The sequence below is a fragment of the Phacochoerus africanus genome, chromosome 14 (genome assembly GCF_016906955.1).
Source record: "Phacochoerus africanus isolate WHEZ1 chromosome 14, ROS_Pafr_v1, whole genome shotgun sequence".
NCBI lineage: Eukaryota > Metazoa > Chordata > Mammalia > Artiodactyla > Suidae > Phacochoerus > Phacochoerus africanus.
Window position 1 is genome coordinate 42,303,998 of NC_062557.1, and position 27,954 is coordinate 42,331,951.

Consider the following 27,954-nt stretch of genomic DNA (forward strand, 5'->3'; position numbering starts at 1 on the left):
CTTGTAGTGGAGCATGATGGAAGATAATATTAGAAAAAGAATGTGTGTGTGTGTGTACATATATATACACACACACGTTTGTGACTGCACTTTGCTGTACAGTAGAAAATTGACAGAACACTGTAAACCAACTATAATAGAAAAAATAAAAATCATTATTAAAAAAGTGAACCTAAAAAAACATAACCTGTGATATAGGTGCCATTATTATCACCCTGGTTAATACAGATGAAGAAGAGGCTTAAGGGAGTTGAAGTAATTTACCCAAGGTCACAGAGTAAATATGGAACTGAATTAGATTTGAGTTCTAGAAAAATCACTTTGGCTCCAGTGAGAACAGTGGATTGGTGGAAGTTGAGAGGCTGGTCATAGAGAGTGTGACAGTAATCTAAGTAAGAGATGAGACTGTCTGAAGTTGGGCAGTGGTCATAGGAAGTCTTTTATCCATTCTTCCTAAAATAAAAAATAAGATAATTTTAGATGATGCCCAGTGCTCTATTAAAAACAAAAACAAAGAAGATGATTGGAACAACATAAGGCTATCCACTCTTTCGACTCTTATTCAGCATTGTACTGCAGGTCCAACCAGGGTGATGAGGCAAAAAAAAGATGTAAAAGAATCCAGATTGGAAAGAAGTAAAACCATTTCTATTCACAGATGGCATGATCATGTGAATGGAAGAAAAAGCCTGCAAGAAAATACATTGAGGAGTTGCCATTGTGGTTCATCGGAAACAAATTCGACTAGTATTCATTAAGATGTGGGTTCAATAATTGGCCTGGCTCAGTGGGTCGGGTCGGGGATCCAGCATAGCCACATAGCCGTGAGCTGTGGTGGAGGTCGCAGGTGCAGCTCGGATCCCACATTGATATGGCTGTGGTGTAGGCCGGCAGCTACAGTTCTGATGCAACCCTTTGCCTAGGAACCTCCTTATGTTGCAGATGCAGCCCGAAAAAAGAAAAAAAAAAAAAGAGAGAGAAAGAGAAAGAAAATATGTTGAAATCTAACCCTTGGTGCCTCTATTTGGGGAGGTAGTCAGCCTAAGGTGAGGTCACTAGGGTGACCCAATATGATGGGTATCCTTATAAAAAGAGGAAATTAGGGGAATTCCCTGGTGGTGGTGGTGCAGAGAGTTAAGGATTTGGCTGTTGTCACGGCTGTGGTGTGGGTTTGATCCCTGGCCAGGGAACTTCCACATGCCACAGGTACAGCCAAAAAAAAAGGAAATTTGGATGCAGAGATAGGCATAAAAGGAAAACAATATAAAGAAACATAGGAAGAAGATCACTATAAGGCAGAGAGAGAAACCTGGAACATACTCTTCCCCTATAGCTCTCAGAAGCTTTGACTTTGGACTTCTAACCTCTATAACTGTGAGACAACAAATTTTGTTGCTTAAACCACTCAGTCTGTGGTACTTTGCTAATGGCAACCCTAGAAAATGAATACACTTGTCTATAGAAAATTCTAAGGAATATATTTTTTAAAAATCTAGAGCTAATAAGATTTCAAAAAGATTTACAAGATCAACATTCAAAAATCAATTGTACTTCTATACACTAGCAACGAGCAATCTGAAAATGAAATTAAGAAAACAATTCCAGGAGTTCCTTGGTGGCCTAGCAGGTTAAGGATCCGGCATTGCCACTGCTGTGGCTTGGGTCACTGCTGTGATGCAGGTTCAGGCCCTACCCTGGGGAACGTCTGCATTCCATGGTTGTGGCACCCCCCAAAAGAAAACAATTCCATCTACAATAACATCAAGAAGAATAAATATTAGGAATAAATTTAACAACAGAAGTTCAAAATTTAGGAGCTTCCGTCGCGGCACAGTGGTTAACGAATGCGACTAGGAACCATGTGGTTGCAGGTTCAATCCCTGGCGTTGCTCCATGGGTTAAGGAACCAGCATTGCCATGGCTGTGGTGTAGGCCGGCGGCTACAGCTCCAATTAGACCCCTAGGCTGGGAACCTCCATATGCCTTGGGAGCGGCCCAAGAAATCTCAAAAAGACAAAAAAAAAAAAAAAAAGTTCAAAACTTACACTCTGAAAAACCAAAATATTATTCTAAGAAAGAAGACCTAAAGAAGTGAAAACAAACAAAAAAAGACAAAACAACCTTGAGATTAATTGTCCAAATAACTGACTACAAAACATACTTTTAGGTCAACAAGATATCCTCAATTTTGTGTTAAAGAGTTCTAGAGCTGGCGTGGGTTTGAATGCCACTCTGACACCTATTGGCTATTTTACCAAGGACAAGTTAGGTAGTTCTGCCCTTGGTTTACTCACTGTAAAATGGGATAATAGTATCTACCTCATGGGGTTGTGAGACTTAAATGAGAAGATAGTAAATGCTCAATAAATGGTAACTTGTTTTTCTATACAAAGTTTATACAAGGAGTTTGCATTATGGCTCAGCAATAACGAATCAAACTAGTATTCATGAGGATGCGGGTTTGACCCCTGGCCTCGCTCAGCAGGCTAAGGATCTTGTGTTGCCAGGAGCTGTGGTGTAGGTCGCAGACGTGGCTGGGATTCCACGTGGCTGTGGCTGTGGCACAGGCTGGCAGCTGTAGCTCTGATTTGACCCTTAGCCTGAGAACTTCCATATGCCGTGGGTACGGCCCTAAAAAGCAAATAAATAAATAAATCAAATAAAGTTAACATGAGATGTACTTTAATATCTTTAATATGGTGTAAGGTGAAACATACAAGAAAAAAATGCCTAGTCTTAAAACTAATTCCACCAACAGTTCTTGAGCACTATAAGCTGTGGGCTAGGACAGAGGATACAGCGGTGAACGAGCTGACGTGCTGCAAGGAGGCAGACAGTAAACAAATACAAATGTCAGGGGTGATAGGTGTGATGAAGAAGAACTAAGCAATATAAGGGGATGTGACAGAGACTGACGGGACTGCAGTGGCGGAGGGGATGTGTTTCGAAGAGGGCAGTCAAGAAGTTCTCTCTGAGGAAGCAGAGTTTCTGCAGAGGCCTGAATGATGTGAGAGAAGACACGGACACTGGGGGGCATTCCAGTCAGAGAGCGAGAACATTAAACCACCATCAAACTGGAGAAAATTTAGAGTGATTGAGAAACACCAAGAAATGTGACCCAAACAGAGTGAGCAAGAGGGCAGGTGATAGGAAGTGAGATCAGAGGGAGGTCCAGGATAGATTTTTTTTTTTTTTTGTCTTTTTGCCATTTCTTGGGCCGCTCCCGAGGCATATGGAGGTTCCCAGGCTAGGGGTCGAATCGGAGCTGTAGCCACCAGCCTACGCCAGAGCCACAGCAACGCAGGATCCAAGCCGAGTCTGCGACCTACACCACAGCTCACGGCAACGCCGGATCGTTAACCCACTGAGCAAGGGCAGGGACCGAACCTGCAACCTCGTGGTTCCTAGTCAGATTTGTTAACCCCTGTGCCACACAGGAACTCCCCACATTACTTTTTTTTAATTAAAATTTAGTAGATTTACAATGTTGTGTCAATTTCTGCTGCATTGCAAAGTGACCCAGGCATATATATACATACATTCCCTTTCTTATATTATCTTCCATCGTGCTCTATCTCAAGACATGGAATATAGCTCCCTGTGCTAAACAGTAAGACACATTACTTTCTCGACATTCTGCCTTTGTCTACTCGGCTGTGTTGCCAGCTCCTTTGAGACAAAAACTTAAATACTGGATTATCTCTCTGCATGGGCACATACTCCATTCTTTTTAAGAGGTACACATGTATATTAGTTTCCTGTTGCTGCTATAACAAATTACCACAAACTTAATGGCATAAAACAACATAAATTTACATTACGGTGCTGGAAGTCAGAAGTCTGGAAGGGGTTGGCAGGGCTGCATTCCTTCTGAGGCTGTAGGGGAGAATCTGTTTATCATCTTCTCTAGCTTCTAGAGGATGCCCTATTCCTTGGCTTGTGGTCCCAAATCACTCCAATCTGTGCTTTAAGTATTATGATTGCCTTCTCTCTGATCTCTTGCCTCCACCTTTTTTTTGGCCACACCCATGGCATATGGAAGTTCCTGGGCCAGGGGTCAAATCTGAGCCACAGCTGTGACCTGCACCACAGCTGTGGCAGTACTAGGTCCTTAACTCACTGTGCCACAGTGGGAACTCCCTGCCTCCCCCTTATAAAGACATGTGGTTACATTGGACCCACTTGGATAATCCACGATAATCTTCTCATTTCAAGATTCTTCATATAACCGCACCTGGAAAGTTCCTTTTGCTATGTGAGGAGTTAACATTTGCAGGTTTCAAAGATTAGGATGTGGAAAAGTTTGGAGGGGGTCATTATTCTGCCTGCCACTGCCTGTATCATGATTTATTTCATCAGTCCTCTATTGACCAATATTCAGATTGTATTTAATTTTTCATCATTACAAACCATGCTGCAACGAATATCTTTGGACACATGTATTTTTGCACTTATGTGAGTGTATCTATTTGATGATGTCCTGGTATTGCACAATCAAAAGGCATATGCATTTAAAATATTGATAGATATTTTCTAATTCCTTTCTAAAGCATGAGCATTAATTTTATTCCTATGAACTGTTTTTGAGAATGACAGCTTGGAGTTCCCTTTGTGGCTCAGTGGTTAATGAACCCAACTAGGATCCATTAGGATGCCAGTTTGGTCCCTGGCCATGCTCATTGGGTAAGGATTCAGCATTGCCATGAGTTGTGGTGTAGGTTGCAGACGAGGCTTGGATGCAGCATTGCTGTGGCTGTGGTGTAGCCTGGCAGCTGTAGCTCTGATTCCATCCTTCGTCTGGGAACCTCCATATGCTGCAGATGCGGCCCTAAAAAAAAAGGAAAAAAAAGATAGAGAGAGAATGACAGCTTCCTTACACACCCCAACACAGAGTGTTGTCAAACTCTTTTTTTTTTTTTTTTTAATTTTAGGGCCACACTTGTGGCATATGGGAATTCCCAGGCTAGGAGTCAAATTGGAGCTGCAGCTGCTGGTCTACACCACAGCCACAGCACCGCTGGAACAGAGCCCTATTCAGCTCACTAGCAAAGCTGGATCCTTAATCCACTAAGGAAGGCCGGGGATCGAGCCTGCATCCTCATGGATCCTAGTCGGGTTCATTACTGCTGAGCCATGACCAGAACTTCCAAATTTTTAAATTTCTGATAATCTGCTAGTGAAAGTAGTACAGTCAGTTTAATATGAAAATTATGTATTCTTCAATTTCTTCTGTGAACTTCCCGTTGTCTGTTTTGTTTATTGACAAATGATAGCCCTTCACTTACTATATATATTGCAAATATTTTCCCCAGTTTGTTTTGACTTTGGGCCACACAGAAGAGTTTAGGTTTTACTAGTCAGATCTATTACTCTTTTTCTTTTCTTTTCTCTTTTTTGTCTTTTTGCCATTTCTTGGGCTGCTCCCGCAGCATATGGGGGTTCCCAGACTAGGGATCGAATTGGAGCTGTTTCTGCCGGCCTACACCAGAGCACAGCAATGCCAGATCCCAGCCGCGTCTGCAACCTACACCACAGCTCACGGCAACGCCAGATCCTTAACCCACTGAGCCAAGGCCAGGGATCGAACTTGCAACCTCATGGTTCCTAGTCGGCTTCGTTAACCACTCCACCACAACAGGAGCTCCTATTACTCTTTTTCTATAGGTCTTCTAAGTGTTTCGTTCTGTTTAGAAAAGCCTTCTTCAATGTTGTTTTTTTTTTTTAAGTCTCCCATACTTTCACCTTATGGGGGGGGGGGGGTTAAGAATTCAAATTCTTAAATCTTTGGTCAAACTGGTGTAGTGCTTTGTGTTCCCGCGTTGGGAAGGAGGAGGAGGAGCAGCCAAGCTCTAAAAGGCTAGCAAGTTGTACCACCTTCATCACACACTGTCTCCTAGACGTCTGAAACCATACGCAGAGGAGAAAAAGGAGTTGAGAGAGAAGTGGCAGAAGTCTTATCCTAGAGGTAATTCAGCACCCCCTCCTCTCCCCCCCCCCCCCGGGAGAACAGCCTAGCGGATCAGCTTCCCGGCCTGAGAACACGGGAAAACGGCGGAACGCAGATGCGCAAGGGCGGGGACCCGGCCGAGCCCGGCCGCCGAGAACTGTACGGCAGCGGGGGAGCGATTTGGCGGGGACACAGGGCCGCTCTGAGGCCGCCGCGATGCTCCCCTCGTTGCAGGAATCGCTGGATGGGGATGAAAAGGAGCTAGAGAGCAGCGAGGAGGGTGGCTCCGCTGAGGAGCGGAGGCTGGAACCGCCGCCCAGCAGCCACTACTGTCTCTACAGCTACCGCGGAAGCAGGTGCAGCGCCCGGCCGCCTCTGTGGCCCCGCCCCGGCCCAGCCGCTCACCCCCGGGTCCCGCAGGCTGGCGGCTCCCAAACGCCGTCTTCTCCCCTCCCAGCCGAGGTCTCTGGCCCTCAGAGCCCTTCTCGCCTCAAGCCGTACTTCCTGGCCTGGACTTTTGTGCTGGCCCTTCCGTGCCTCTGCCCAGTCCTTGTCATCTCAGCTCCTTCCTGTCGCCCCTGCCTTTTGTTTAGCGCAGTATCTCGCACGCTCAATGTTAATTTCCATCCCATATCCTTCCTGTCATTGTCTCCCCCTTTTCCTTCATCCCCACCCCCCACATCCTTGTCCCCACCTCCACCTTCTGGTGACCCTCTGTTTTTGCTGCCGAGCAGACTTCCTGGGGTTCTTTTGGCCCTGTAAATTCTGTGTTAAGAGGACATTTCCTTGACTCTTCGGAATATTTAATTTAGCCTTTCCCCCACCCCCTAGGTGGCCTGGAGAGAGAAAGGGCTCTTGTCAGCGCTATTTTATGGCTTTTCTCTATCAGTGAGGATAGGCAGCGGAGGATTCTCGGACTTCAACCTTGCGGCATTTTTTAGTTGACTTTTTGCCCCTACCCTGCTTGCGAGCGCCTCCCCCACCACACACCTACGTCCCTTGAGTTAGAACCCGTAGCTGATAGCTGAATTGCTTTTGTGGCTTGCAGATTGGCACAGCAGCAAGCCGACAGTGATGATGGAAGTCCGAGTGGCACAAATACAGAAACTCCCTCTGGTGATGATTTCAGGTAAAAACAGCTTGGCGGTGACCCGCGTATGTGCTTTTATCTTAAGGGCATCTATCTTATGGATGTCAGTGGGTGCCCTATCTGCTCAGCTTTCCCTGAGTCAAACCATCAAGCCCACCGATCCCCTAGGATCCTCATCTTGATTTCCTTGTTAGTTCACTGATTCAAGGCTGGGGCAGATTCAGATACTGTTAGTGTATCTCATGATTAGCCAGACGGTTATTCTGAACTTCTTGATTGGAACTCCGGTAAATATTCAATATTATATGGGTATCAAGAAACTTTAGGAGTTCCCGTCGTGGCTCAGTGGTTAACGAATCCAACTAGGAACCATGAGGTTGCAGGTTCGATCCCTGGCCTTGCTCAGTGGGTTAAGGATCCGGTGTTGCCCTGAGCTGTGGTGTAGGTCGCAGACACAGCTCGGATCCCACGTTGCTGTGGCTCTGGCGTAGGCCAGTGGCTACAGCTCCAATTCGACCCCTAGCCTGGGATCCTCCATATGCTGCGGGAGCAACCCAAGAAATAGCAAAAAGACAAAAACAAAACAAAACAAGAAACTTTAGGAAAAAAAAAAAAGAAAGAAAGGAGTTCCCGTCATGGCTAAGTGGTTAACGAATCCAAATAGGAACCGTGAGGTTCCGGGTTTGATCCCTGGCCTTGCTCAGTGGGTTGTGGTGTAGGTTGAAGACACGGCTCAGATCCCGCATTGCTGTGTCTGTGGTGTAGGTCAGCGGCTACAGTTCCGATTCGACCCCTAGCCTGGGAACCTCCATTGCCGCGGGAGCGGCCCAAGAAATGGCAAAAAGACAAAAAAAAAAAAAAAAGAAAGAAACTTTAGGAGTTCCTGTCATGGCTCAGTGGTAACAGCTGGACTAGTATCCACAAGGCTTCCATCCCTGGTCTTGCTCAGTGGGCTAAGGATCCAGCATTGTGGTGAACTGTGGTGTAGGTGCAGAGATTTGCCTCAGATACCGTGTTGCTGTGGCTGTGGTGTAGGTGGGCAGAGCAGGTGTAGCTCCAATTCGACTCCTAGCCTGGGAACTTCCATATGCTAGAGGTGCAACCGTAAAAAGACAAAAAAAAAAAAAAGAAGAAAACTTTAAATTCTCCCTTTTCACCTGTTGAATACCCTTTCATAGCTCCACTGTTGCCCTAAAATCCCAAGTCAGCAGGGATTGCTATCTCTTTGTTCATTGATGTCTCCCTACCTCATACCTTGAGTGGTGCCTGGCACAGGGTAGACATTTGATGTATATTTATCAAATGAATGAATGAACCTCAACACTTTGTGCAAAGTAGGGTATTCCCTGACTGGATGATGGATGATTTAAGGAATTTTCCAGGTGTTGCAATAATATTGTGGTTATATACACACACACACACACACACACACACACACAGTTTTAAGTCACTTTTGGTTTTTTTTTGCTTTTTAGAGCCGCACCTAGGGTATACGGAAGTTTCCAAGCTCGGGGTCGAATTGGAGCTACAGCTGTCAGTCTACACCACAGCCACAGCAATGTCAGATCAGAGCCATGTCTGTGACCTACACCATGGCTCATGGCAATGCCAGATCGTTAATCCACTGAGCAAGGCCAGGGATTGAACCCGCATCCCCATGGATACTAGTCAGGTTCTTTACCGCTGAGCCACAGTGGGAAATCCTTAAGTCACTTTTAAGAGGTACCTCAGGAAAAATTTAGGAATAAAATAATATGATGCCTGGAAGTTGCTTCAAAATGAGTCTGGGAAGTGGGAGGTACAGATAACATGAGAGTACAGGTGAAGTAAGATTGGCCATAAGCTGCTAATTGTCAAAACTGGGTGCTAGGTCCATGTGGGTTCATTATACTATTCTCTCTACTGTTTATATGTTTGAAATTTTCTATAAAGTGAAATCAAAGACATGAAAAGTGTTGGATTTAAATTCTCTATTGGGAAATGGTGACAGAAAATCTTTTCTCCCTGCATATTCAAATTATAGTTTCTATTTATTTTATTTTTTTGGTCTTGTTTTTTAGGGCTGCACCCACAGCATATGGAGGTTCCCAGGCTAGGGGTCGAATTGGAGCTGCAGCTGCCGGCCTACACCACAGCCACAGCAACACCAGATCTGAGCCGAGTCTGCGACCTACACCGCAGCTCATGGCTATGCTGGATCCTTTAACTCCCTGAGCAAGGCCAGGAATTGAACCTGTAGAAAGAACTAGTCGGGTTCTTAACCTGCTGAACAACAACAGGAACTCCTATAGTTTCTGTTTCAATTCAGTCTCAATAAACTGAAATGCTTATTTTTGGTTCAATAATGATCACTAAGCTGATGCGTTTATTTATGTGTCATAGGTGGTCAGAGCATTGAGGAGAGAAGAGGAGGCGTGAAACCACGATCCGGGAGAGTAGAAGAGTGAGGGAGCCAGGAAATGCAGTGATAGCTGGGCAGCAGTAAGGGCCCCTTTGAGGCTGCTGGTCATTCATTTAAAATGAGACTAGACACTTGGATGTGGGTTTTTGTTCGACCATGTTTAACTACAGAGGTGCGGGTGGAGAGCAGGTAGGGAGCTGGATTAACCAGGGCTGAGGTTTTGCTAAACAAATACGAGAAGGTGAAAACAAAGGAGTTGAATGAGAGTGTGTGCAGGGGTGTGATTTTAGCAGCTGACCATGGAATTTAAGCTGGGTGAGGAGGAGGGAGGTAAGGATGAGGACAGGATTGTGAAAAAGAGGCCAGTGGATTGAGGTCCCAGTGGAGACACAACACTAGCGAGAACGACTTGGAAATACAGGCCTGTTTTAAAGGATGAAGTCACTCACACTTGGTGACACACATTCCTAGGAGCCTCACCAACAGGAGTCAGACGGAACGCTTTTCCGAGGCCTTAAGGAAGGCTTTTAGCAATATCCTGTCTGACTTAAGGGGTGTGAATGCATGTGTCTTTCCCTTGACAGCCTCTCCTTGGTGGATACTAATCTACCCTCTGAAGTGGAGCCCGAGCTGCGCAGTTTCATTGCTAAGCGTCTCTCTAAAGGAGCGGTCTTTGAAGGGCTGGGTAATGTTGCATCTGTGGAGCTGAGGTCAGTGTCAAATGTGCTGTGTCCTGAGCTTTTATTTCTGAGCTAAATATGAGAAGTGATGAGAAACTCCAAAAGATCAGCTTCTACTAGACCTGCAAAGTTTATCTTTGTTCCCTAGTAGCTGGAGCACTGGGCTCACACACAAACGTTTGTGGAACAGAATTAACTGAATGGCAGAGACTCTGCCTTCTAAGTTTATTTACATGGTGAGTCTTGTACTTGGAAGAAAAGAGCTCCTCACCAAAACTAAAATTGTACACTTTATAGTTTGTAAAGCGCTTTCACTTTACACAGGGGTGACAGAGCAGATTCTCTTACTTACATTTTCAGATGAGGACATAAACTCAGAGACGATCCCAAGGCCGGCCGCATTGGTGGAGCTCAGGCTTGGATGTAGCTGTCAGCTGAATACCAGCCATCTTTCCATTACACCCCTTGACTGTAGTTCACTTCAGAACATAATACTGGCATAAATACCCCTCAGGAGTATGAGGCCACAGGTTAAAACTTCCCATCTGCCTGGAGCTTCAGTGATTGATGAAGGTTTAGAGGCACATGGATAAACTATGAACAAGAGTGAAATTTGCATGAGTTTTTCACATAAGACAGGAGAATTCAAAGAAATTCCATGCTTTAGCTAAAACCCATTATAGTGTATGTTCATTTTCCTGTGTTGTTTTGAGTAAACCGAGAGGTCTGGGAAGCTCTGACCTACTGAGCAGCCTCATGGATCAGAGTGGTCTACACACCTACATGCATGAACCTCGCCGAGGTAGACCTTTCCCAGGGTGCAGCCCAGTGGTATGACCTCATGGACAAGGGCAGCTCCCGAAAGCCAGGGATTACCAGCCTGACTGCTGTCTCTTTGCCTTGCCTCTTGCTGCATCATCACCTTAATGTGATGAGCCTAAAGCCTGGGGCCCAAGAGCAGAGCCTGCACCCCTCAGCCCTTTCACCTCCCAGGCCAATGCCAAGGCCTTTGCCTGACCAAAGAGGAGGACTGTATGTTACCTTTTACTGCATGGCCTTTATCCTTCTGGGCTCCTGGGGCAGGGACGTGGGCTGGCTCTTTCCTGCTCTGCCTGCACATTCTTCTTCCTGCCCAGCTCCTCAGGGCTTTCTGTGTCTGTGCCTGGCCACTGACAGCACTAGCAATGGCATTAGCTTATGCCAATTAGCTTATGACAGCTTTTGGAAAGACAAAAAACCCCAAAAAACAGAAAACTACATGCCTGAGTTATCAAAATAATACATTTTGCCTTTTCTTTCTTTTCCAGAATTCCAGGTTACCGAGTAGGCTGTTATTACTGCCTTTTCCAACAAGAAAAACTGCTTCCTCAAACAGCAGCAATGGACTCTGAACATAACTCTTCAGAGTATGTGGTCTGTTTTTTAGGAGGGTCTGAAAAAGGACTTGAGCTATATCCTTTCTTTGGTCTTTGAAGACATCAGGAAGGAAAATGCTGGCAGGCAGGGAGAGAATTATTACCACCAACCTCTGAAAATGTTTTCCACCTCTTATATATTGACTTGAATTTCATACCGTCACATGACCAGTTTGTTTTGGCTTGTTTTAACTGACAGTACTTGAGAGATTTTCTGTTACCTATTGTGATATTAAAACCCTATCTTGATTCATCCTTTATTGCTTCCTTAAGAACATACTTTCAGGCTTGAATTGGACAAGTACAGTCAAGGGTTAAAAAATAACATGAACTGTGAGGTAAGATGATTACTTTTTTTTTTTTTTCTCTTTTGGTCTTTTTAGGCCTACACCCGTGGCATATGGAGATTCCCAAGCTAGGGGTCAAATCAGAGCTGCAGCTGCTGGCCTATGCCACAGCCAAAGCAACTCAGGATCTGAGCAGCATTTTCAACCTACACCACAGCTCACGGCAACGCAGGATCCTTAACTCACTGAGCAAGGCCCAGGATTGAACCTGCATCCTATGGATGCCAGTCAGATTCATTTCCACTGAGCCATGACGGGAACTCCTGCATTAATATTTTTCAAGACTGAGATGATTAATGTTATGTGACTGTTCTACTCGTCACATCATCCAGATGGGCATAGACACTTACATTCTGAAAATGTGCTGCCCTGTGGGCCGGTAGAAAGGTGAACCTGGTCCTGTAAGTGCCGTGACGTTTCACAAGGCTGCTTCGAGTGTTTTGGCTCCATGAAAAATTCGGTCCATCAAACTCAAAGGGGTGTGGTAGCATGCCAAGCCAGGAGCGGGAGGACACTCTCTTCCTGACCGCTAGACACTTAAGATTTATATTCTGCCCAGAACTAATGGCCCACAAACCCTGTGGCACCAGAGACAGGCTCTGCAATGGAATGACTGTCCTGGAACTCAACATCAAAGGTTTTTAGAAACATACCATTTTTCATTAATCAGTCCTTTGTGAATTAGGTATATCCGTATTGATTCCTTTATCCATACCTTTTAAAAACTACATGTTCAGTTTGTGGCAGCTACTTAAGTCACAAGTCTTATAAATTTACTACCCATGACATGTGGTAATAATTCCTTTTACTTGCCATGCATGTGCTTACAGGACACTGCAGGAGAGAAAGGATAGCCTAGGAGTGAGCTGCTGTCCCAGGCGGGGGCTCTCGCATGGGTCCCCAGGGAGCAGCCCAGCTGAGGAAGTGAGATGAGCTCCTGGCGGAGCGGGCTTGAGTGCTGTGAGGGGCGCTGACGTGTATCCTTCCATATTCGCATTCTGGGTGTGAGAGAACTGTCCCATCTACAGCCCTTCAGTCACTCAGCAGGCACTTTATAGGCTCATACATGGATGTTTCAGACATTGGGCCAGGTGCTGGGGAGAGGAGGACTATTGAGAGAGTATCTCTAAGAGACCACAGTCAAGTGGGAGGACAGGAACAGGTAAAGGCCCAACTCCTTTCAGTGAAGAAACAGCCTCTTCATTTTACATAATGCATTTCTTAGTGTGTTTCTAAGAAATGCAGCACAGAATTAATCCACACTCTGCCCAACAAACCCAGCAAAATTGTATCACAAATCCTTTTTTAAAATTGGTGATGTTGGGAGTTGCCATTGTGGCTCAGAAGTTAATGAACCCGCCTAGTATCCATGAGGACGTGGATTTGATCCCTGGCCTCACCCAGTGGGTTAAGGATCCTGCATTGCTGTGAGCTGTGGTGTAGGTTGCAGATGTGGCTTGGATCCTGTGTTGCTGTGGCTGCAGTGTAGGCCGGCAGCTACAGCTCCAATTTGACTCCTATCCTGGGAACTTCCATATGCCGAGGGTGTGGCCCTAAAAAGCAAAAAGAGAAAAAAAGAAAATGTTAAGTCCAGTAAGGTGAAGACTTATTTTAAAGCAAATGGCATTCTCTCTTGATCTAGGACAGGGGCGGGGAGCACCACATACAGTCCTACCTGAGCAGCTGGTTTGAGGACGTCGTATGCCCCATCCAAAGGGTGGTTCTTCTCTTTCAGGAGAAGCTTACCTTTCTGCTACATGCTGTGAGTACTGCCCAAACAAAAGCATTTCCTTAACTGAGAATCACGTCGGCAGAGTTTGGGTTATTTAAAGACATATTTATTTCCTTTGACTATTACTTTCCTCCCGCCAAATGTTCATGCAGACCATGCTTGCAATTAGGATAGATCACACTCTTATTTACTCAGATCTAGAAAGTTACACTACTAAAGTAGAACTGTAAACACTAAGACTTCCTAATAGGATAAAACACTTTAAAATAATTACTTCCTAAAGTGACCTCAGAGGGGTGTAATTTCCAAAACAATTTGAGAAGGAAAACAGAAATCCAAAGTGATTTTAACTATATAAAAATGTCCAGATAAAAGCTGGAAAATTCACTCAAATATCCAAATAATGGGGAAGGCTTGAGTAAATGGCCACATCTTTCATTTAAACATGTGGTGGGTAGATGCAACTGAAGCTGGATGGTCCCATGCAACCAGGTAAAGCCAAGTTTCAGACTGTTGGTCAGCAGCAGCTGGCCAAGGCTCTGGCGAGCTCCTGGGCAGCGCCCGGCAAGCACTGTCTGGCCTGCTGGTCATTGGGGGAAGTGACGCTTAGTCTTGTGTAGCTGCTCAACAAAGGAAAACTGGAATACATGTATTAAGCTTTATTTTTCTCTCATAGGCTCTGAGTTATACTCCTGTTGAGGTTAAAGAATCAGATGAAAAAACAAAGAGAGACATTAACAGGTAAGTTTTGCAAAGAGAGAACCCTTTCCATAGCAAGCCTGATATTTATGTTTTTTACACCCCTGCCCCCCCAACCCCTGACCAGTGCAGAATGCATTTCTCCATCCCATCCTGTAATACTGTTTATGGAGAAGGACTGTGTGTGTGGCAGGTTTCTGAGTGTGGCCAGTCTCCAAGGCCTTATTCACGAAGGCACAGTGACATCTTTGTGCATGGCCATGACAGAGGAGCAGCATGAGTCTGTCATCATCGACTGCAGCGGTGCCCAGCCTCAGTTCCATAACGCAGGTGAGCTACAGCCTTGGAAGCCGCTTCCTGGTGCTCTCACGAATCTGTTCCCGCACTGAGAACAAACGGCACAAACGTGTCCTTCCTGCCTTCTGTGGTTTTACATGTTTATCCCCAGATCACCAAAAACAATAGCAATTCTAGAAACATGGAAAGCATGTCATGCCTAGCAATCCCACTCGTAGGTATACAGAGAAACTCTTGCGTATGGACACAAGGAGACAAATAAATGCAAGATGTTCATTAGGGCCCTGTTTGAAACAGCAAAGAATTGGAAACAGTTTATGTGTCTGTCAACAAGAGAACTGATAAACTGCTCTATGCATACAATGGAATAATATATAGCTGTGAACATGAGTGAACTCGAGCTCTATGTCTCAGTCCAGCACACAAACATACCATATAGTGAAAGAGCCATTAAAGGAAAATACAGTTTTAACATTTGCAAAAGAATTCCCTATCGGGCTTAGAGATAAAAAAGTACGTGGCAGAAGTTTAAAGAAAGATATGGGCGTGTTAATCCTTTCTGATGGGGAAGGAGAAGAATGCCATTCAGAGGAGGCAGACGGGAGCTTCAACTATCTTGGTATTTCTTAGCCAGGAGGTGAACACACTATTTTTTTAGACCATTAAATAATTCAGTATAAGTGTTTTTACAAAGGAGGAAAGAATATTGCAATGTGTACAGATATTGAATCATTATGTTGTACACCTGAAAGTCATGTTATGTGTCAGTTATACCTCAAAAAGAAAAAGAAAAAGTAGATATAAATATCCTTATGCTTTGTAGGATTTCATTTTTATTTGTTTTCCTAAAATATTTTACAGGAAGCAACCGGTTTTGTGAGGACTGGATGCATGCTTTTTTGAATGGTGCTGAAGGAGGTAACCCTTTTCTCTTTCGACAAGTCCTGGAGAACTTTAAACTAAAGGTAACTAATTGGCTGTGCCAAGTGCCACGTATAATCTTTGAATTTGATTAGTGCCAGTGACTGAGTAACAAATCTGCTTTACAGCTATGATGTGTATTAACTAGGATGTTCTCAAAACTAGAATCTTCAATTTCCATTGATACCAACAGCATCGAACGTGCCAGTCTCCCCACGCCCAGTCAGGCCTGGGCATCTAAACTTTTCATCTTTGCTAATCTGACAGGAAACAATGGCACATTGCTGTTTTTATTTGCATTAAACAAATTCAGAGTAATTAAACCAAATCCAAAACAGTTCACCCCTTTCTCCCTTTCCTTACCTTCTGCCTCTAGTGGCCGTGAGTCTGCTCTCTCGAGTCTGCGGGCTTGGATTCCACATGTAGAAGAGATCATGGGGCGTTTGTCTTTCTCTGTCTGACGTGTCTTTCTAGCACTCAGCACGGTGCCCTTGTGGTCCATCCATGTTGTTGCAGATGGCAGGCTGGCTTGCTTTTCGGGGGCTGCGTGGTAGTCCATGTATCTGTATACTGCAGTTTCTTTGTCCACTCACCCACCGCTGGACACTTGGGCTGTTTCCATGTCTCGGCTGTCATAGGTGATGCTGCACACGGGGTGCAGGTACCTTTTCGAGTAGGTGTTTTTGTTTTCTTTACATAGTTGCCCAGAAAGGGCATTGCAGGATCATATTTTTTCATTTGGATTATTATCTTGGAGTATATTCCCTAAAGTGGGATTAACAAGTCAAAGACTATGACTGCTTTGGTTTCTACTACAAATTGGAAACTTGTACTTCAGGAACAAATTACAGAATGGCCAGCAATGTGTGTGGGTTTTCTATGCAGAACCTAGTAGAACAGTTTTTATTAATCTTATTTTTATTAATTTAATATTGGAACTCCATAGCTGTTCAAATCTGTATATCTTTTTTTTTTTTTTGTCTTTTTGCTATTTCTTTGGGCCGCTCCCGCGGCATATGGAGGTTCCCAGGCTAGGGGTCGAATCGGAGCTGTAGCCACCGGCCTACGCCAGAGCCACAGCAATGCAGGATCCGAGCCGCGTCTGCGACCTACACCACAGCTCACGGCAACGCTGGGTCCTTCACCCACTGAGCAAGGTCAGGGACCGAACCCGCAACCTCATGGTTCCTAGTCGGATTCGTTAACCATTGCGCCACGACGGGAACTCCCAAATCTGTGTATCTTTAGTATTCAGGCTGAATATTTTTCATATTGTTTTACTATTTGTAAATTAACAAAAAGACATTTCAATGGCACAAATCCATCCACTATGATGACATAGTGATATAAGTTGTAAAGGCAATACTAGTGAAATATGTTACCTGTCATTCTGTATATGTAAACAGTATCTTTATATTTTTTGATAATTGTCAAGTAGAGTCCAGGTCTTAACCAAAAATTCACAATATTCTGTATCTATTTTGTATAATAAGCCTTATTCATAATAATTAAAATAATTTTCTAATTTTTAAAAAGCAAACAAAAATCTAGAATCCTTAGAAGGCATTTATTTACATTTTTCAGTGGCTTCTACATACATATCACTGCACTTCCAATTAATTCAGCTGAGTGCTTGCCGATGTCTTAGGGACATCAGACATGATTTGCGATGCACCTTAGTTGGCAAGCACCAAAAAAGTGGTTCCATGTCTCAGGGTTCAAAATTGTGGTGTGGAGGCACCCTATGTAGGAGATCTGTAAAGTGTTTTTACTTTATGTAAGAGATTTTGCTCTACCAAGGGTACAAGTACATTAGTGATAAAAATGATGAAAATATTTTTAGTAAAAAGCCAATGTCTCAGCAACATATGTGAGTTCTCAGCTGGACAGGAGATCTTTTTCAGGCTTCATTATTATTTCACTAAACACATATTTAACTGGGTAATCTTCTTCTAGGCCATACAAGACACAAACAATTTGAAGAGATTTATCCGGCAGGCAGAAATGAATCATTACGCTTTGTTTAGATGTTTCATGTTCCTAAAGAACTGTGGCAGTGGAGATATCCTTTTGAAGCTTGTCAAAGTGGAACATGAAGAAATGCCCGAAGCCAAAAATGTGGTAGCCGTCCTCGAAGAATTTATGAAAGAAGCTCTTACCCAAAGTTTTTGATCACATATTTTGAGAGAACTGCATCGTGAAGTTATGCAAGCCTTGATGTTTGAACCTGCAGTTGTCATAATTGTCATAGGATTCTTACTTAAGATTATTGGAAACATTCTAGATTTTTTCATTTTGTACTTTTAGGACTAAACCTAATTAGACGTAAAAATCTGAGGAACGTCTTCACCGAGTCCTAGATAGATGAGTGTTGGGAATTGAGAAAGTTTTACATTTTTGAGGGGCCATAAATTCTAGACTTTAGGGAGTTGTTGCTTAAAAAACTTCAGAGGTGATTTTGTGGTTTCTCTGAGGAGTTTGCTGCAGTATTTAGCAACTTTTCCTCACAATACTTCTTTCTCAGTGTGTTATAGCTTCTTTTAGAAAATACTCATTGTTTTAGGATAGATTAATACCACGACACCGTTTCAAAGACAGATCTGTGCATCCTGTGGGTGCTTGATAGATTTTTTTTTTTTTTTTGGTCTGATTGATAATGGCCTGGATGATGACGCCAGCTTTTATGTCAGTATACAAATAAATCATGTGTGTAAGGGATTAAATGAGCTTTAAAAATAGATGTACTAGCTTCAAGATAAAACATTATATCTGATGGAAAGCTCCTGAAGAAGTGGCCCCACCACTTTTCTTCATTCCATATATTCCTGTATTTTCTTTTCTCTTTTATATGAAAATGCTGGAGTTTTTAAACAGAGGGTTAAGAAAGAAACAAAGTACATACATTTTACAAGCAAACTGTAACATAAAGAACACAGATTCTTCATGTCGGGGTTACTCATTGATTTTAGGTTTCTGTACATTTGTTACAAGCCTTGTATTGTTTTACTCTGAATCAACTGAAAGTGTCCTGAGTTAGAGCCATTTATAATTCCCATGGAAGCTAACCGTAGCTCCACACATATGACTGCAGTTGTTCTGCATAGCTCTTTAATAAATCCATTTGATAATGATTTTTTTGTGTAGAAGATCAGAAGCCTTGTGTTCTTACTGCCCTCAGGAAGCTCAGAGGAACACAAGCTGGTAAAAATCCTCTCCTAAACTCATCTAAATTCACATTAAGTGCTGAGTTGTAACTTTCAAAATGACCGACAGTGGCCTTCTGCTTGATCTTCTTTGTAGAGAAGGCTGGCGATGCGACTTACCGAATCATTTCTTTCTTTAATGAGAAATACAATTCAGGATCCTCATAAAGGCTTTCACATGGTTTTAAACTTTAATAACTTGGATTATAGTCAGTGTAGGACAAAAATCCAAGTAGCATCTTTTTTTACAGCATTAAATTCAGAATGACTATGGGAAACAAGCAATTTTTTTTTTGGCTGCACCCATGGCATGTGGAAATTCCCAGGCCAGGGATGGAACCCGTGCCACAGTAGCATCCCAAGCTGTTGCAGTGACAGCACCAGATCTTTAACCCACTGCGCCACAAGGGGAACTCCAGGACACCAACAGTTTGAATCTGGAAGACATATTTTTCATTTTCAAATTCACATATCCTTCAAGAGTCCATGTTGTAAATAGCATTTAAGAGCAAATGTATAACCTTCTTCAAGTCATTTATGGATAGAGTCAAGGCACAATTACACAGTCTTTTTTTTTTTTGGCTGCACCTGCAGGGTGCCTAAATTCCCCAGGCCAGGGATTGAACCCATGCCACAGCAGTGACAACACTGGATCCTTAACCCACTGAGCCTCCGATTACATATTCTTTGTATATACTTTTATAGACATTTTTTGTAATGTATGCTCACTACATTATACAGTTTTATACGATACAATCTTAATTTAAATGTGTGTGATAAACCATATATCCCTACTGTAGACAAGGCAAATAGTGACGTGGAGTTGGATATCTTGTGGGCCATGAGAAGAAATTCAGAGAGCTCATGAACATGTACTGTATTCGAATTTTAATAAGCTAATATATTAACTTTTAAAGTTTTAAAAAGGATTTGTTCAGGTGTGTGTGGAATGCATTACATATTATTTGTGTGCTATACACACATAGGAAATATGTTTGTCATGTATCAAAAAATGGTCTCGATTTATCTGTAATTATATTTATAATAATAATAAATCTAGCTTCTCACCAACACAGTCATTTTGATTCAGTGAGCTCAATTCACCAGCCTGACACTTTGGTTAATTCACAGCAAGTTGATGGGAAAATTATACTCATTATGCTGAGGAACTTGAGAATCAAATCACCCTGCTGGGATACACCTTTCTGCATCTTGCAGGAGGCATCAAGAGTTAAGAGCAATTTCCATCACAGTGTTTTATTCATTGTCCAGTAAAGTTACACCTGTCGAACTCAATAACCCAAGTCAATTCCTTTCATTGCCATTCACTATTAACCACGACAGAATGCCTGTCCTTTACCAGAGCATCACTTACACCAGATGCCAGGAACCCCTGCAGGCTGCTCAGAAATAAGATTCAGTTACTAGGACTACACTTCTTACCCACGTGCCTTCTCAACAGTGGAGACCCCGCTGGCTTCAAGGAAGTCTCTCCACTTGGAGGTCTAAGAGGGCAGCTCCAGTCCTCTATCTGCTGAACTCCTCCAATGTGCCTCACGGACTTTAAGTCGCTCTGAGCTGGCTTAAATGCTAGATTCTGGAAATCGGGGCGTGAAAGAGAGCAGTACGGAAGTGATAGCTGTGGATTTTCTTGTGAGCTGCTGCGGGGAGGGCTGACGAAGTGGAGGTCCTGTTCAGTGAACATGGAGGGAATGTTCCAAGGTTCATCACTGTGACCGGATGGCCCCGGGCCCCACGCAGTGAGACCGAATCTTTAAACAGAGACCTTGATGCACCTTCAAACTCAGGGTCCTTAAAGTCCTATACAAACACCTAAAGACAGAAATGAACTTAGGAGCCAGGCAGTCTTGAGTGTGACTCCAGTGATGCCATATCCTACTAGCCTTCCCCTTGTGTGTACACTTAAGTCCAAGTAGATGTGCAATGAGATGAGAATAAAGGACTGAAAGTGCCTCACCCAGTGCCCTAGCGCATAACAGGTACCCAGTAAATGGTCTTCATACTTACCTCACTGTTGGTAAACATCTTAAGTTACGGGAAGAATGAAAATCTGGTAGAAAGGAGGAAGCAGAAGCGCGAAGACAGAAGTGGCGGGAGGCCAAGTGCAAAGCCAGCTAAAGTTCAGCTGCCGGGGAGCTTGCCTGTAACTGTCGCGGGTACGTGGCTGCTGACAGGAGCCGGGCTTTCCTTCTAGGCGAGTCAATTCTCCACACTCCAAATGGAACTGGGTTCTTGGAGCTTTGGGCTAAACTATGCTCGCAAGTTTGTTCCAGGATGACTTGTGCCATCCCAGAAAACACTTAGAATTTTTTTTTTCCCCCCGCACCTTGTGGAAGTTCCTGGGCCAGGGATCAAACCCACACCACAAGAGTGACCTGAGCTGCTGCAGCCGAACTGCCAGATCTTTAACCCACTGTGCCACAAGGGAACTCCTCAGAAATATTTTTAAATTTTGTGAAAATTTTATGGGAAACAACTCCCACAGTGAGTTTAATGGGGTAGTTTAATCCTCAAGGGAAAGTTAAATTACAAATGGAAAGACCACATACACCACCATTAGCCTAGGAAATGGGTGAGAGCAATTCACTTTCTCAGGCTTCACCCATTCAAAGCCCACTCAATGGTTAAATTCACCAAGCACCAGAGTCTGCCTTTAACACTTACAGTCCTCTTATTTTTCCTTCTGTATGTGGGCTGTCTGTGCCCTTTTAACCTGAGAACATTCCTAAACTTTTCTCAAAGTCAGGGTCCTGACCGCCCTTGAAAAGACCTAAAGATTAGGCCACTGGGGTAAAGAAGGAAGTACTAGGATATTCTGATGAAGATTCCTCCAATAATAATAGTCCAATATCTCCTGAGGGTACAGGGCAGGAGTGGAGGGAGGGGCACCCACCAGGACAGCTGGCACAGCGGGTCTTCACCTGAAGCTATGGACGAGTTTCCTTATTCACAGCCCTCTCCCCCTAAATCGTATACAAAATTGTCTATCTGTGCACTTGTATGAGAAGAGAAATCCTAGCTTTCATCAGCCGCTCAAAAGAATTCATTAATTCAAGAAAGGTTAAGAACCACCAGGCTGGAAACACCAGCTCATAAACCCATCCCCACTGCTGCCCACTCTCTCCACCGGCCCTGCCCCAGGTGGAGATGAAACAGGCACCGATGCCAGCCCTCCACGTCATGTCCCCAAGAACCACTGGCTTAAAGAAAAAAGAAATCTTTAATGGAATCTGTGCTCAAATAATATGTTACAACAAAAATATACAGAATGTACATGATACAAAAATATTTAGAAACAAACGTTGCAGCTTGTGTTTTGTCTCCACTTACTGGCGTCCTGGAGGGAAGATCAGTGTCGGGCAGTTTTTTAAGGCAGAGGAGAATCGGTGCTTTCCAGCCAGGCCCTGGGAGCAACATGAACGATGCCAGCAAAGGGCTGCCACCGCACCCCGGAATCGGCATTATTTGCCAACGAAACTGGACACTGGGGGAAGAGCCGGGCTTGGTGAGCAGCAACTCCCCCTAATCCTCCCAGCAAAAAAGGTCCTTGTGGAAATTGAGAATCCTATTAGCTGGCAAAAGCGTCTCATTGGGGAGCTTTTCCTAATTAAAAAACGCATGATGCACGGTGTCATTAAGACGAAATTTCTCCTGTGAAGCTTGGTTTTCCTTTCCCCAGTTTCTGGGAACCCTCCTCCATTTGAGGAGGGAGTGAGTCTAGGGCCGCTGCTTGGGGAATCCTCGGTTTTCAATCTTTGTAGCTTGTGGACAAAAGGCCGACTGGCCTCCAGCCTGGATTCTCTCCACCCTGCTCGCAGCGCCCGGGCCAGGTGGCCGCACTGGACGGGGGAGGATGGGGAAGCACTGCCTGGAGCTGGAAGGATGCTGGGAACGTGGGAACAAAGAGACCTGCTGGGGACAAAGCCAGACCCCCAAAAGTAAGCCTTTCTTAGCAGACAGCTGGCTCCCAGTCCTGTGTGGGACACCTGCGTCATGGGAAATGACTACTGTCACCACTGCGCAGTCCTGCGCAGGAAGCGATGGCCGGGAGAGGTGGAGGGGCGTCAAGCGCAACAAGGAACTTGGGGGCTGCTCTTGGACAGGGAGCAGCAGGGGCTGGTGGCCTCAGATGTAGAGGAGGCTCCCTCAGCGTGTCCCAGACCTCACAAGGCAGACTTCATAGGATGGGAGACAGGACCTCGGCCTCAGGAAGTCCTTCCCGGTCACAGGCTTCCAGCTGAAGCCCTGAGGGAACTGGGTGCTTCTCCAAGGGCTTTCTAGAATCTTCTGGTTCCCAGTCTTCTCGCCCCTGAGAGGGGAAGGCCGCCTGGGTGAAAGCAGAGGTGGCTCTCTGCTCCCTCCACCCACATCCAGAACTCTCAGGCCAGGAGAGGGATCTGGAGGGGAAGCCCTGCCTCCCAGCAGGGCACCTGCCACCTCTGTCCCACCGGGAAGGGACAGCACCACTCAGGGTTAGCAGAGGTTGCAGTCCATGGCGAGACCCCCTTCTCCATCCTCACCCAAGTCTTTTGGGCCCCCGTTATCGCTCAGAGTCTCCTAAGAAGCTAACTCTTCCAGCTGCCCCTGTCTCTCAGCAGGCAGAGGGTGACTGGTAGGGCACAGACTGGGGCAGCTCAGCCAAAGACCTCGGCCCAGTCCCGGGGGCAGGCAGCGCTCAGCACAACGTGGGCTCAAGTGCAGCGTGACCTCAGAGCCTTATGTGGGGCCCAGGACAATCTATTCATTGCTGGGCAAAGCCATGAAGGGCTTGGCATAGCCTGAGGCTGAGCTGGGGTAGGAAGATGCTGCCCATCACAGGTGATCACTGGGGACAGGAAGCCACAGTGGCCTAAGACCCCCGAATGCCTGGTCTGGCTGACCCTGGACCTTGCTTCATGTAAGGGCATGCAGCTGCCCCGTTCCTGCGCAAACCCAGCCTCCTGGGCTGTCCGTGGTTAGGAGATCCTGGAGCCGTATAAAGGGAACGGGATGGTTTATCAAAGGCCACCCCCAACCCTCCAGGTGGGGTCTGCACCAGCTCCTGCAGGGGGTCACCCCTCAGCCTCATTTTGCCACTTGGGTGATGGGTGGGGATGGATTTGACCATCTCCATCTCCCTCCTGGCTCTGAGCATCTGAGTCCCTGGGCCGCCCTCACCTCTAACACTCACCCAAGCGCCCAGCAATTCTTCTCCAGAAGCAGTTTCCCGTCTGAACGGGGATCCTTTTACCACAGCCTCCTGTGCCCCAACTCAAAAAGAGCTTTGGCCTCAACATTCCTGCCCCTGCCTCTCCTGCACCCCCAAGGCTCCTTCCTCCTAAGGGAGACAGAACAGAACCTTTTCTGATAGGAAGGCTATTCTAGATGGGAATCAGAGCAGAACGCGGCAAGGGCGAAGAAAACCTCAGCATCCTGAAGCTCCTGGAAGGGCCCAAGGTCCCCCTCCACCTCCAGGTCCCCCCAGGATGGTGATTCTAGGGAGGCGCCGGGAGGGACGACAGGGATGGGAAAGAAGGGGGCAAGCTTCGCTAACGGCAAGGATCCGCAGGAAGCACACCCTGCCCCTCTCAGCACCCTCCTTCCTCCCACGCAGACGCCCCCACCCCCACTGCCCGTCGCAGCTTCCTCCGCAGCCTCTCCCATCACACACGCAATCACCCGCCAAATCACACACAAGCATGCGCGCGTCAGAGCACCGTCTCTGTGAGCACAGGCTAGGCACATGGTGGGGTCAGGGCAGTGGAAGGGAAGGAAAAGACCCAGCTCATCAGGGCATGGATGCTGGCGCACTGGTGGGAGATGTCAGCCTCGGGGAGAAGTCCAAAGTTGATGCCCTTCCCCATTCCAGGGGGGAATGTGGGATGAAGCTCATTCCCTCCGCTCTCTGAGCAGCCCCAGAATCTCCCTCCTCTGCCCACCCCAGGCAAAAAAGGCCACATCCCCATGCCCACCAACCTGCGTGGGAGGGCCCCCTGGACCGCCTAGGCCCAAGTCACATCCTCCATCACCAGACCCCCTCCCCCTCCAGGGCTCCACAGGGGACGTTTCCCGGCCCGAAGGGATCTCAGGGCTGGACAAGGGCCTGCCTGGCTCCTACACTCAGGTTTCTCAGGGCGGCAGATGAGGGCAGAGGGTGCTGCCCAACTGGTGACAAGGGGGGCCCCCTGAACACACAGGACACGCCCAGCCACTCTCACCTCACCCCAGGCCTTTGCCCTGGTCTGACATCTTCGGAATAGTCTAGAAAGACTATGGAAGCCACATCCACCTCCCCCGACAGGTGCCTTTTAGGAAAATGCCTCCACTGTCTCTGCTCAAACCTGAACACAAATATCACAGTGGCCCAGCGTCTCTCGTCTCCTCCTCCGCGGCCTCACTGAGCTGGTGATGAGAAAAGAACACAGCTGCTCCTTGCTGATGCTGCTGCTCCCTCTCTGCCCTGACCAGGGTCCTTCAGGGCCTTAGGGGGGTGGTGGCAGCTTTAGGTCCAGCAGGGTGTAGGCAAAGATGTTCCAGAAGACAGCGAACAGCACAAAGACGGTGTACATGGCCACGAAAATCCACCACAGCGACTGGTCTTGCAGCCTCTGCTCGTAGTTCCTCAGGACCACCACGCCCAGGGTGATGCCCACGGCCACGCCGCCCAGGTGTGCCACGAAGCTCGGGTGAGGGCAGGGGGGGTAGGCTGATGGGTGGAAGCGCAGCCACACGGCCCGCCCAAACTCCATGCTCACTGCCAAGGGGAAGCACAGAGAAGTCTCGGGAGGGCTGCAGGGCAGGGCCGAGCGGGGGGGCCTTGCATTTCAGCAGGCCGGCCACCCACTCAGCCGTCCACCCACAGATGCATTCACTGCCCAGTGGGCCAAGCCCCATCTGCTCCCTGCACTGGAGATGGACCTCCGTTCTCCCAGAGCTTACGGGGTATGGAGGTCGACCAGCGTGCAACGACATACGTAATGTAATTTTAGTAAAAGAAATTCTATGGGGAAAAAAATAGGTGATTAAAAATCAATGCCAAGTTTAAGGAGGGGATTCTTTTTTTTTTTTTTTTTTTGGCTGCAGCTGTGGCATGTGGAAGTTCCTGGGCCAGGGACTGAACCTGCGAAACAGCAGCGACCTGAGCCACTGCAGTGACAATACTGTGTATTTAACCTGCCGAACCATGAGGGAACTCCAGGAGCGGGATTCTTTAGTTGGGGGAATCAGGCCAGATCTTCGGAGAGGAGTAACATTTGAGTATCAAGAGAAGGGCATAAGAAGAACGGTCCAGGAGGAGGGGACAGCTCCATGCAGAAGCTCAAAGGGCCTTGCACCCCTGTAGTCCTGCATCCTGGAGGCTCAGCATCCCCATCTGAATAAATTCATGGCCTCTATGCACCTGCCTGCACTGCTGGGACATCAGTAACAACCTCAATAGGGGCCAGCACTTAACAGTTTGTCAAGTGTCTTCATGTACTAGCTCCAAACCCTTAGAGAACCTTCAGAACCAGTGTTTGTGCGGTTGGGAGGAAGGGAGGAAGGGCGAGAAGGGCAAAGAAGGAATGGAAATAAACCTCAACAGAGTGCTGGAATTTAATCTTAACAGATTCTAAAATGTCCCCATCCGGGCTCCCATCCACCCTGCTTGCATGACCTTCTCGGGTGGTCCAATCCAATGGGGAAATACTCTCTGGACAGGTGCTGGGAAATAAGCGCCACTTCTCTACCGACCACCCAAAGAACACCAAGGGCTGACATACTGAAAGTCTTGGGGGGCAATTTTGTACTTATGCGGTGAATTAACCAGAGTGCCAAAGATGGTCTTTCCCCAAGGAATTGCCCAGCCTCTGGCTGGGGCCCTGCAACTCCAGGGATGGCCAATAGATGGCGGAAAAGGAGCGGCCAGGGACACACACCATACGCCGCCCCCACCTGCCACCTCTCCAGCCCTGGGGTCCACAAGGGAGATTTGAAAGGCAGTGGTCCCTGTTCCAAAACAGCATTTTAGTTCTTATGAAGCTTGGAGCTGGATTCTTTCAAACAGCAAGACTCGTGATTCTGTTCCCTTCCTTGCAAACAAACTCAGTCTGAGCAGCCAAGGAAGATACACTCTCTCTCTGCTCCCAGCCCCTCTCCTCCATGGCCCCCCACTACCCAGGCTCAAAGATTCTGTGAGTTTTAGGGCTAGTAGGTCCTCTCTGGGATTAGAGATGCACCACCCCCATCCAGGAAGTAGGCCACAGGGCCCTGAAAGCCAGGGGGTATAAGGGATGGGAAAGTGGACTTAAGTGGAGCCCACCCAGGCCCCTCCTCCCTCTCTCTTTTGTTCTGGCTCAGTCTTCCTCTTCCTCACGTCGCAGGGGGCTGACCCAGGCAGGGAGAGTCCAGGAGCTCCTGCCCGGCCCCTGGCTGGCCCCGAATTCTGGCTCTACCACCACTAGGGGGCGGATCCCAGGCAAGGAACTTCACCCTCTGAGCCTGTAAATTAAGCCTGACAATAATCTGCTCTTCATAGCCCTGTTCTGGGGCCTGCACGGGAGTCTGTGTGTCCTCTCTTCTCTCTTCTATTCAGACTCATCTCTTTCCATCTCAGAATGAGCCTCTTGGCTTTTATCGCTCACACTCAACTCCCTCTCCATACTGCAGCCTGACTAGTCACTCAAACACCATCAAAACTGTCAGCATCTCCCAAGTTTAAAGCCCTCCAGCGGCCTCCCAGTGCATTCAGGAGGAAGCCCAACTCCTCTCTTTGCATTTCCATCCACATGATCAAATCCGCATCCTCGTGGACACTGCTAGGATTCGTTTCTGCTGCGCCACAATGGGAACTCCCAAAAAAGGTTATTTTTCTTGCTTTGACCATTGAGTTGGACATTTAGGCTTATGTGCACCTTTCTGTTTGCAATATTATATCAGTGAATGGTTGAAGAACGGTCAGGAAGCAGCACTGTAGGCCAGACTCTCTCATAACATCCCCACTTTCTTGCACATCGTGGCTACCTCTCCCGTTTCTTCTGGACCACAAGCTCCTTGAAGGGTAGGGACTGTGCCACCTCTACATCTCCCAGGCCTGACACCCAGCTCCCTTTCCCCAACCTGCCCCACCCGCACTTACTACAGATCAAGGCCACAGCCATCCGCAGCAGCTTGAATTGACACTTCATGCCTGACCAGTTCTAGGGAAAAAGGAGAGAGGTCCATTAGTTTCTGATCAGACCACTC

At 46.5% G+C, this 27,954-nt stretch overlaps 2 protein-coding genes across 3 annotated transcripts in view; one reads left to right on the forward strand and one right to left on the reverse strand.

Annotated features, from left to right (window-relative positions):
* The first annotated feature begins 6,107 nt into the window (after positions 1–6,107).
* On the forward strand, positions 6,108–19,803 carry C14H17orf75 (chromosome 14 C17orf75 homolog). Its single transcript, XM_047758904.1, has 10 exons — positions 6,108–6,303; positions 6,996–7,076; positions 10,023–10,148; positions 11,426–11,569; positions 11,814–11,871; positions 13,523–13,642; positions 14,289–14,353; positions 14,505–14,641; positions 15,470–15,573; positions 17,486–19,803. Exons 1-10 carry the CDS (start codon positions 6,164–6,166, stop codon positions 17,699–17,701), a joined length of 1,191 nt encoding a protein of 396 aa, XP_047614860.1. The 5' UTR covers positions 6,108–6,163; the 3' UTR covers positions 17,702–19,803.
* Positions 19,804–21,954: 2,151 nt separating this feature from the next.
* The window catches only part of RHBDL3 (rhomboid like 3), a 48,787-nt gene continuing 42,787 nt past the window's right edge, over positions 21,955–27,954 (reverse strand). For both annotated transcript variants that reach the window (XM_047758228.1, XM_047758227.1), the window contains 2 exons: positions 27,848–27,908; positions 21,955–25,486 (listed from right to left, as the gene is read on the reverse strand). In XM_047758228.1, coding sequence (XP_047614184.1) covers positions 25,215–25,486; positions 27,848–27,908 — 333 coding nt within the window. In that variant the 3' untranslated portion in view covers positions 21,955–25,214. The remainder of the gene's footprint in view (positions 25,487–27,847; positions 27,909–27,954) is intronic.

Coding starts and splice junctions, on each gene's coding strand:
- C14H17orf75 (XM_047758904.1), top strand. CDS start 6,164: ATGCTCCCCTCGTTGCAGGAATCGCTGGATGGGGATGAAAAGGAGCTA. Junction 10,149..11,425: donor GTTGCATCTGTGGAGCTGAG/GTCAGTGTCAAA, acceptor TTTCTTTTCCAG/AATTCCAGGTTACCGAGTAG. Junction 14,354..14,504: donor ACAAAGAGAGACATTAACAG/GTAAGTTTTGCA, acceptor TGTGTGTGGCAG/GTTTCTGAGTGTGGCCAGTC.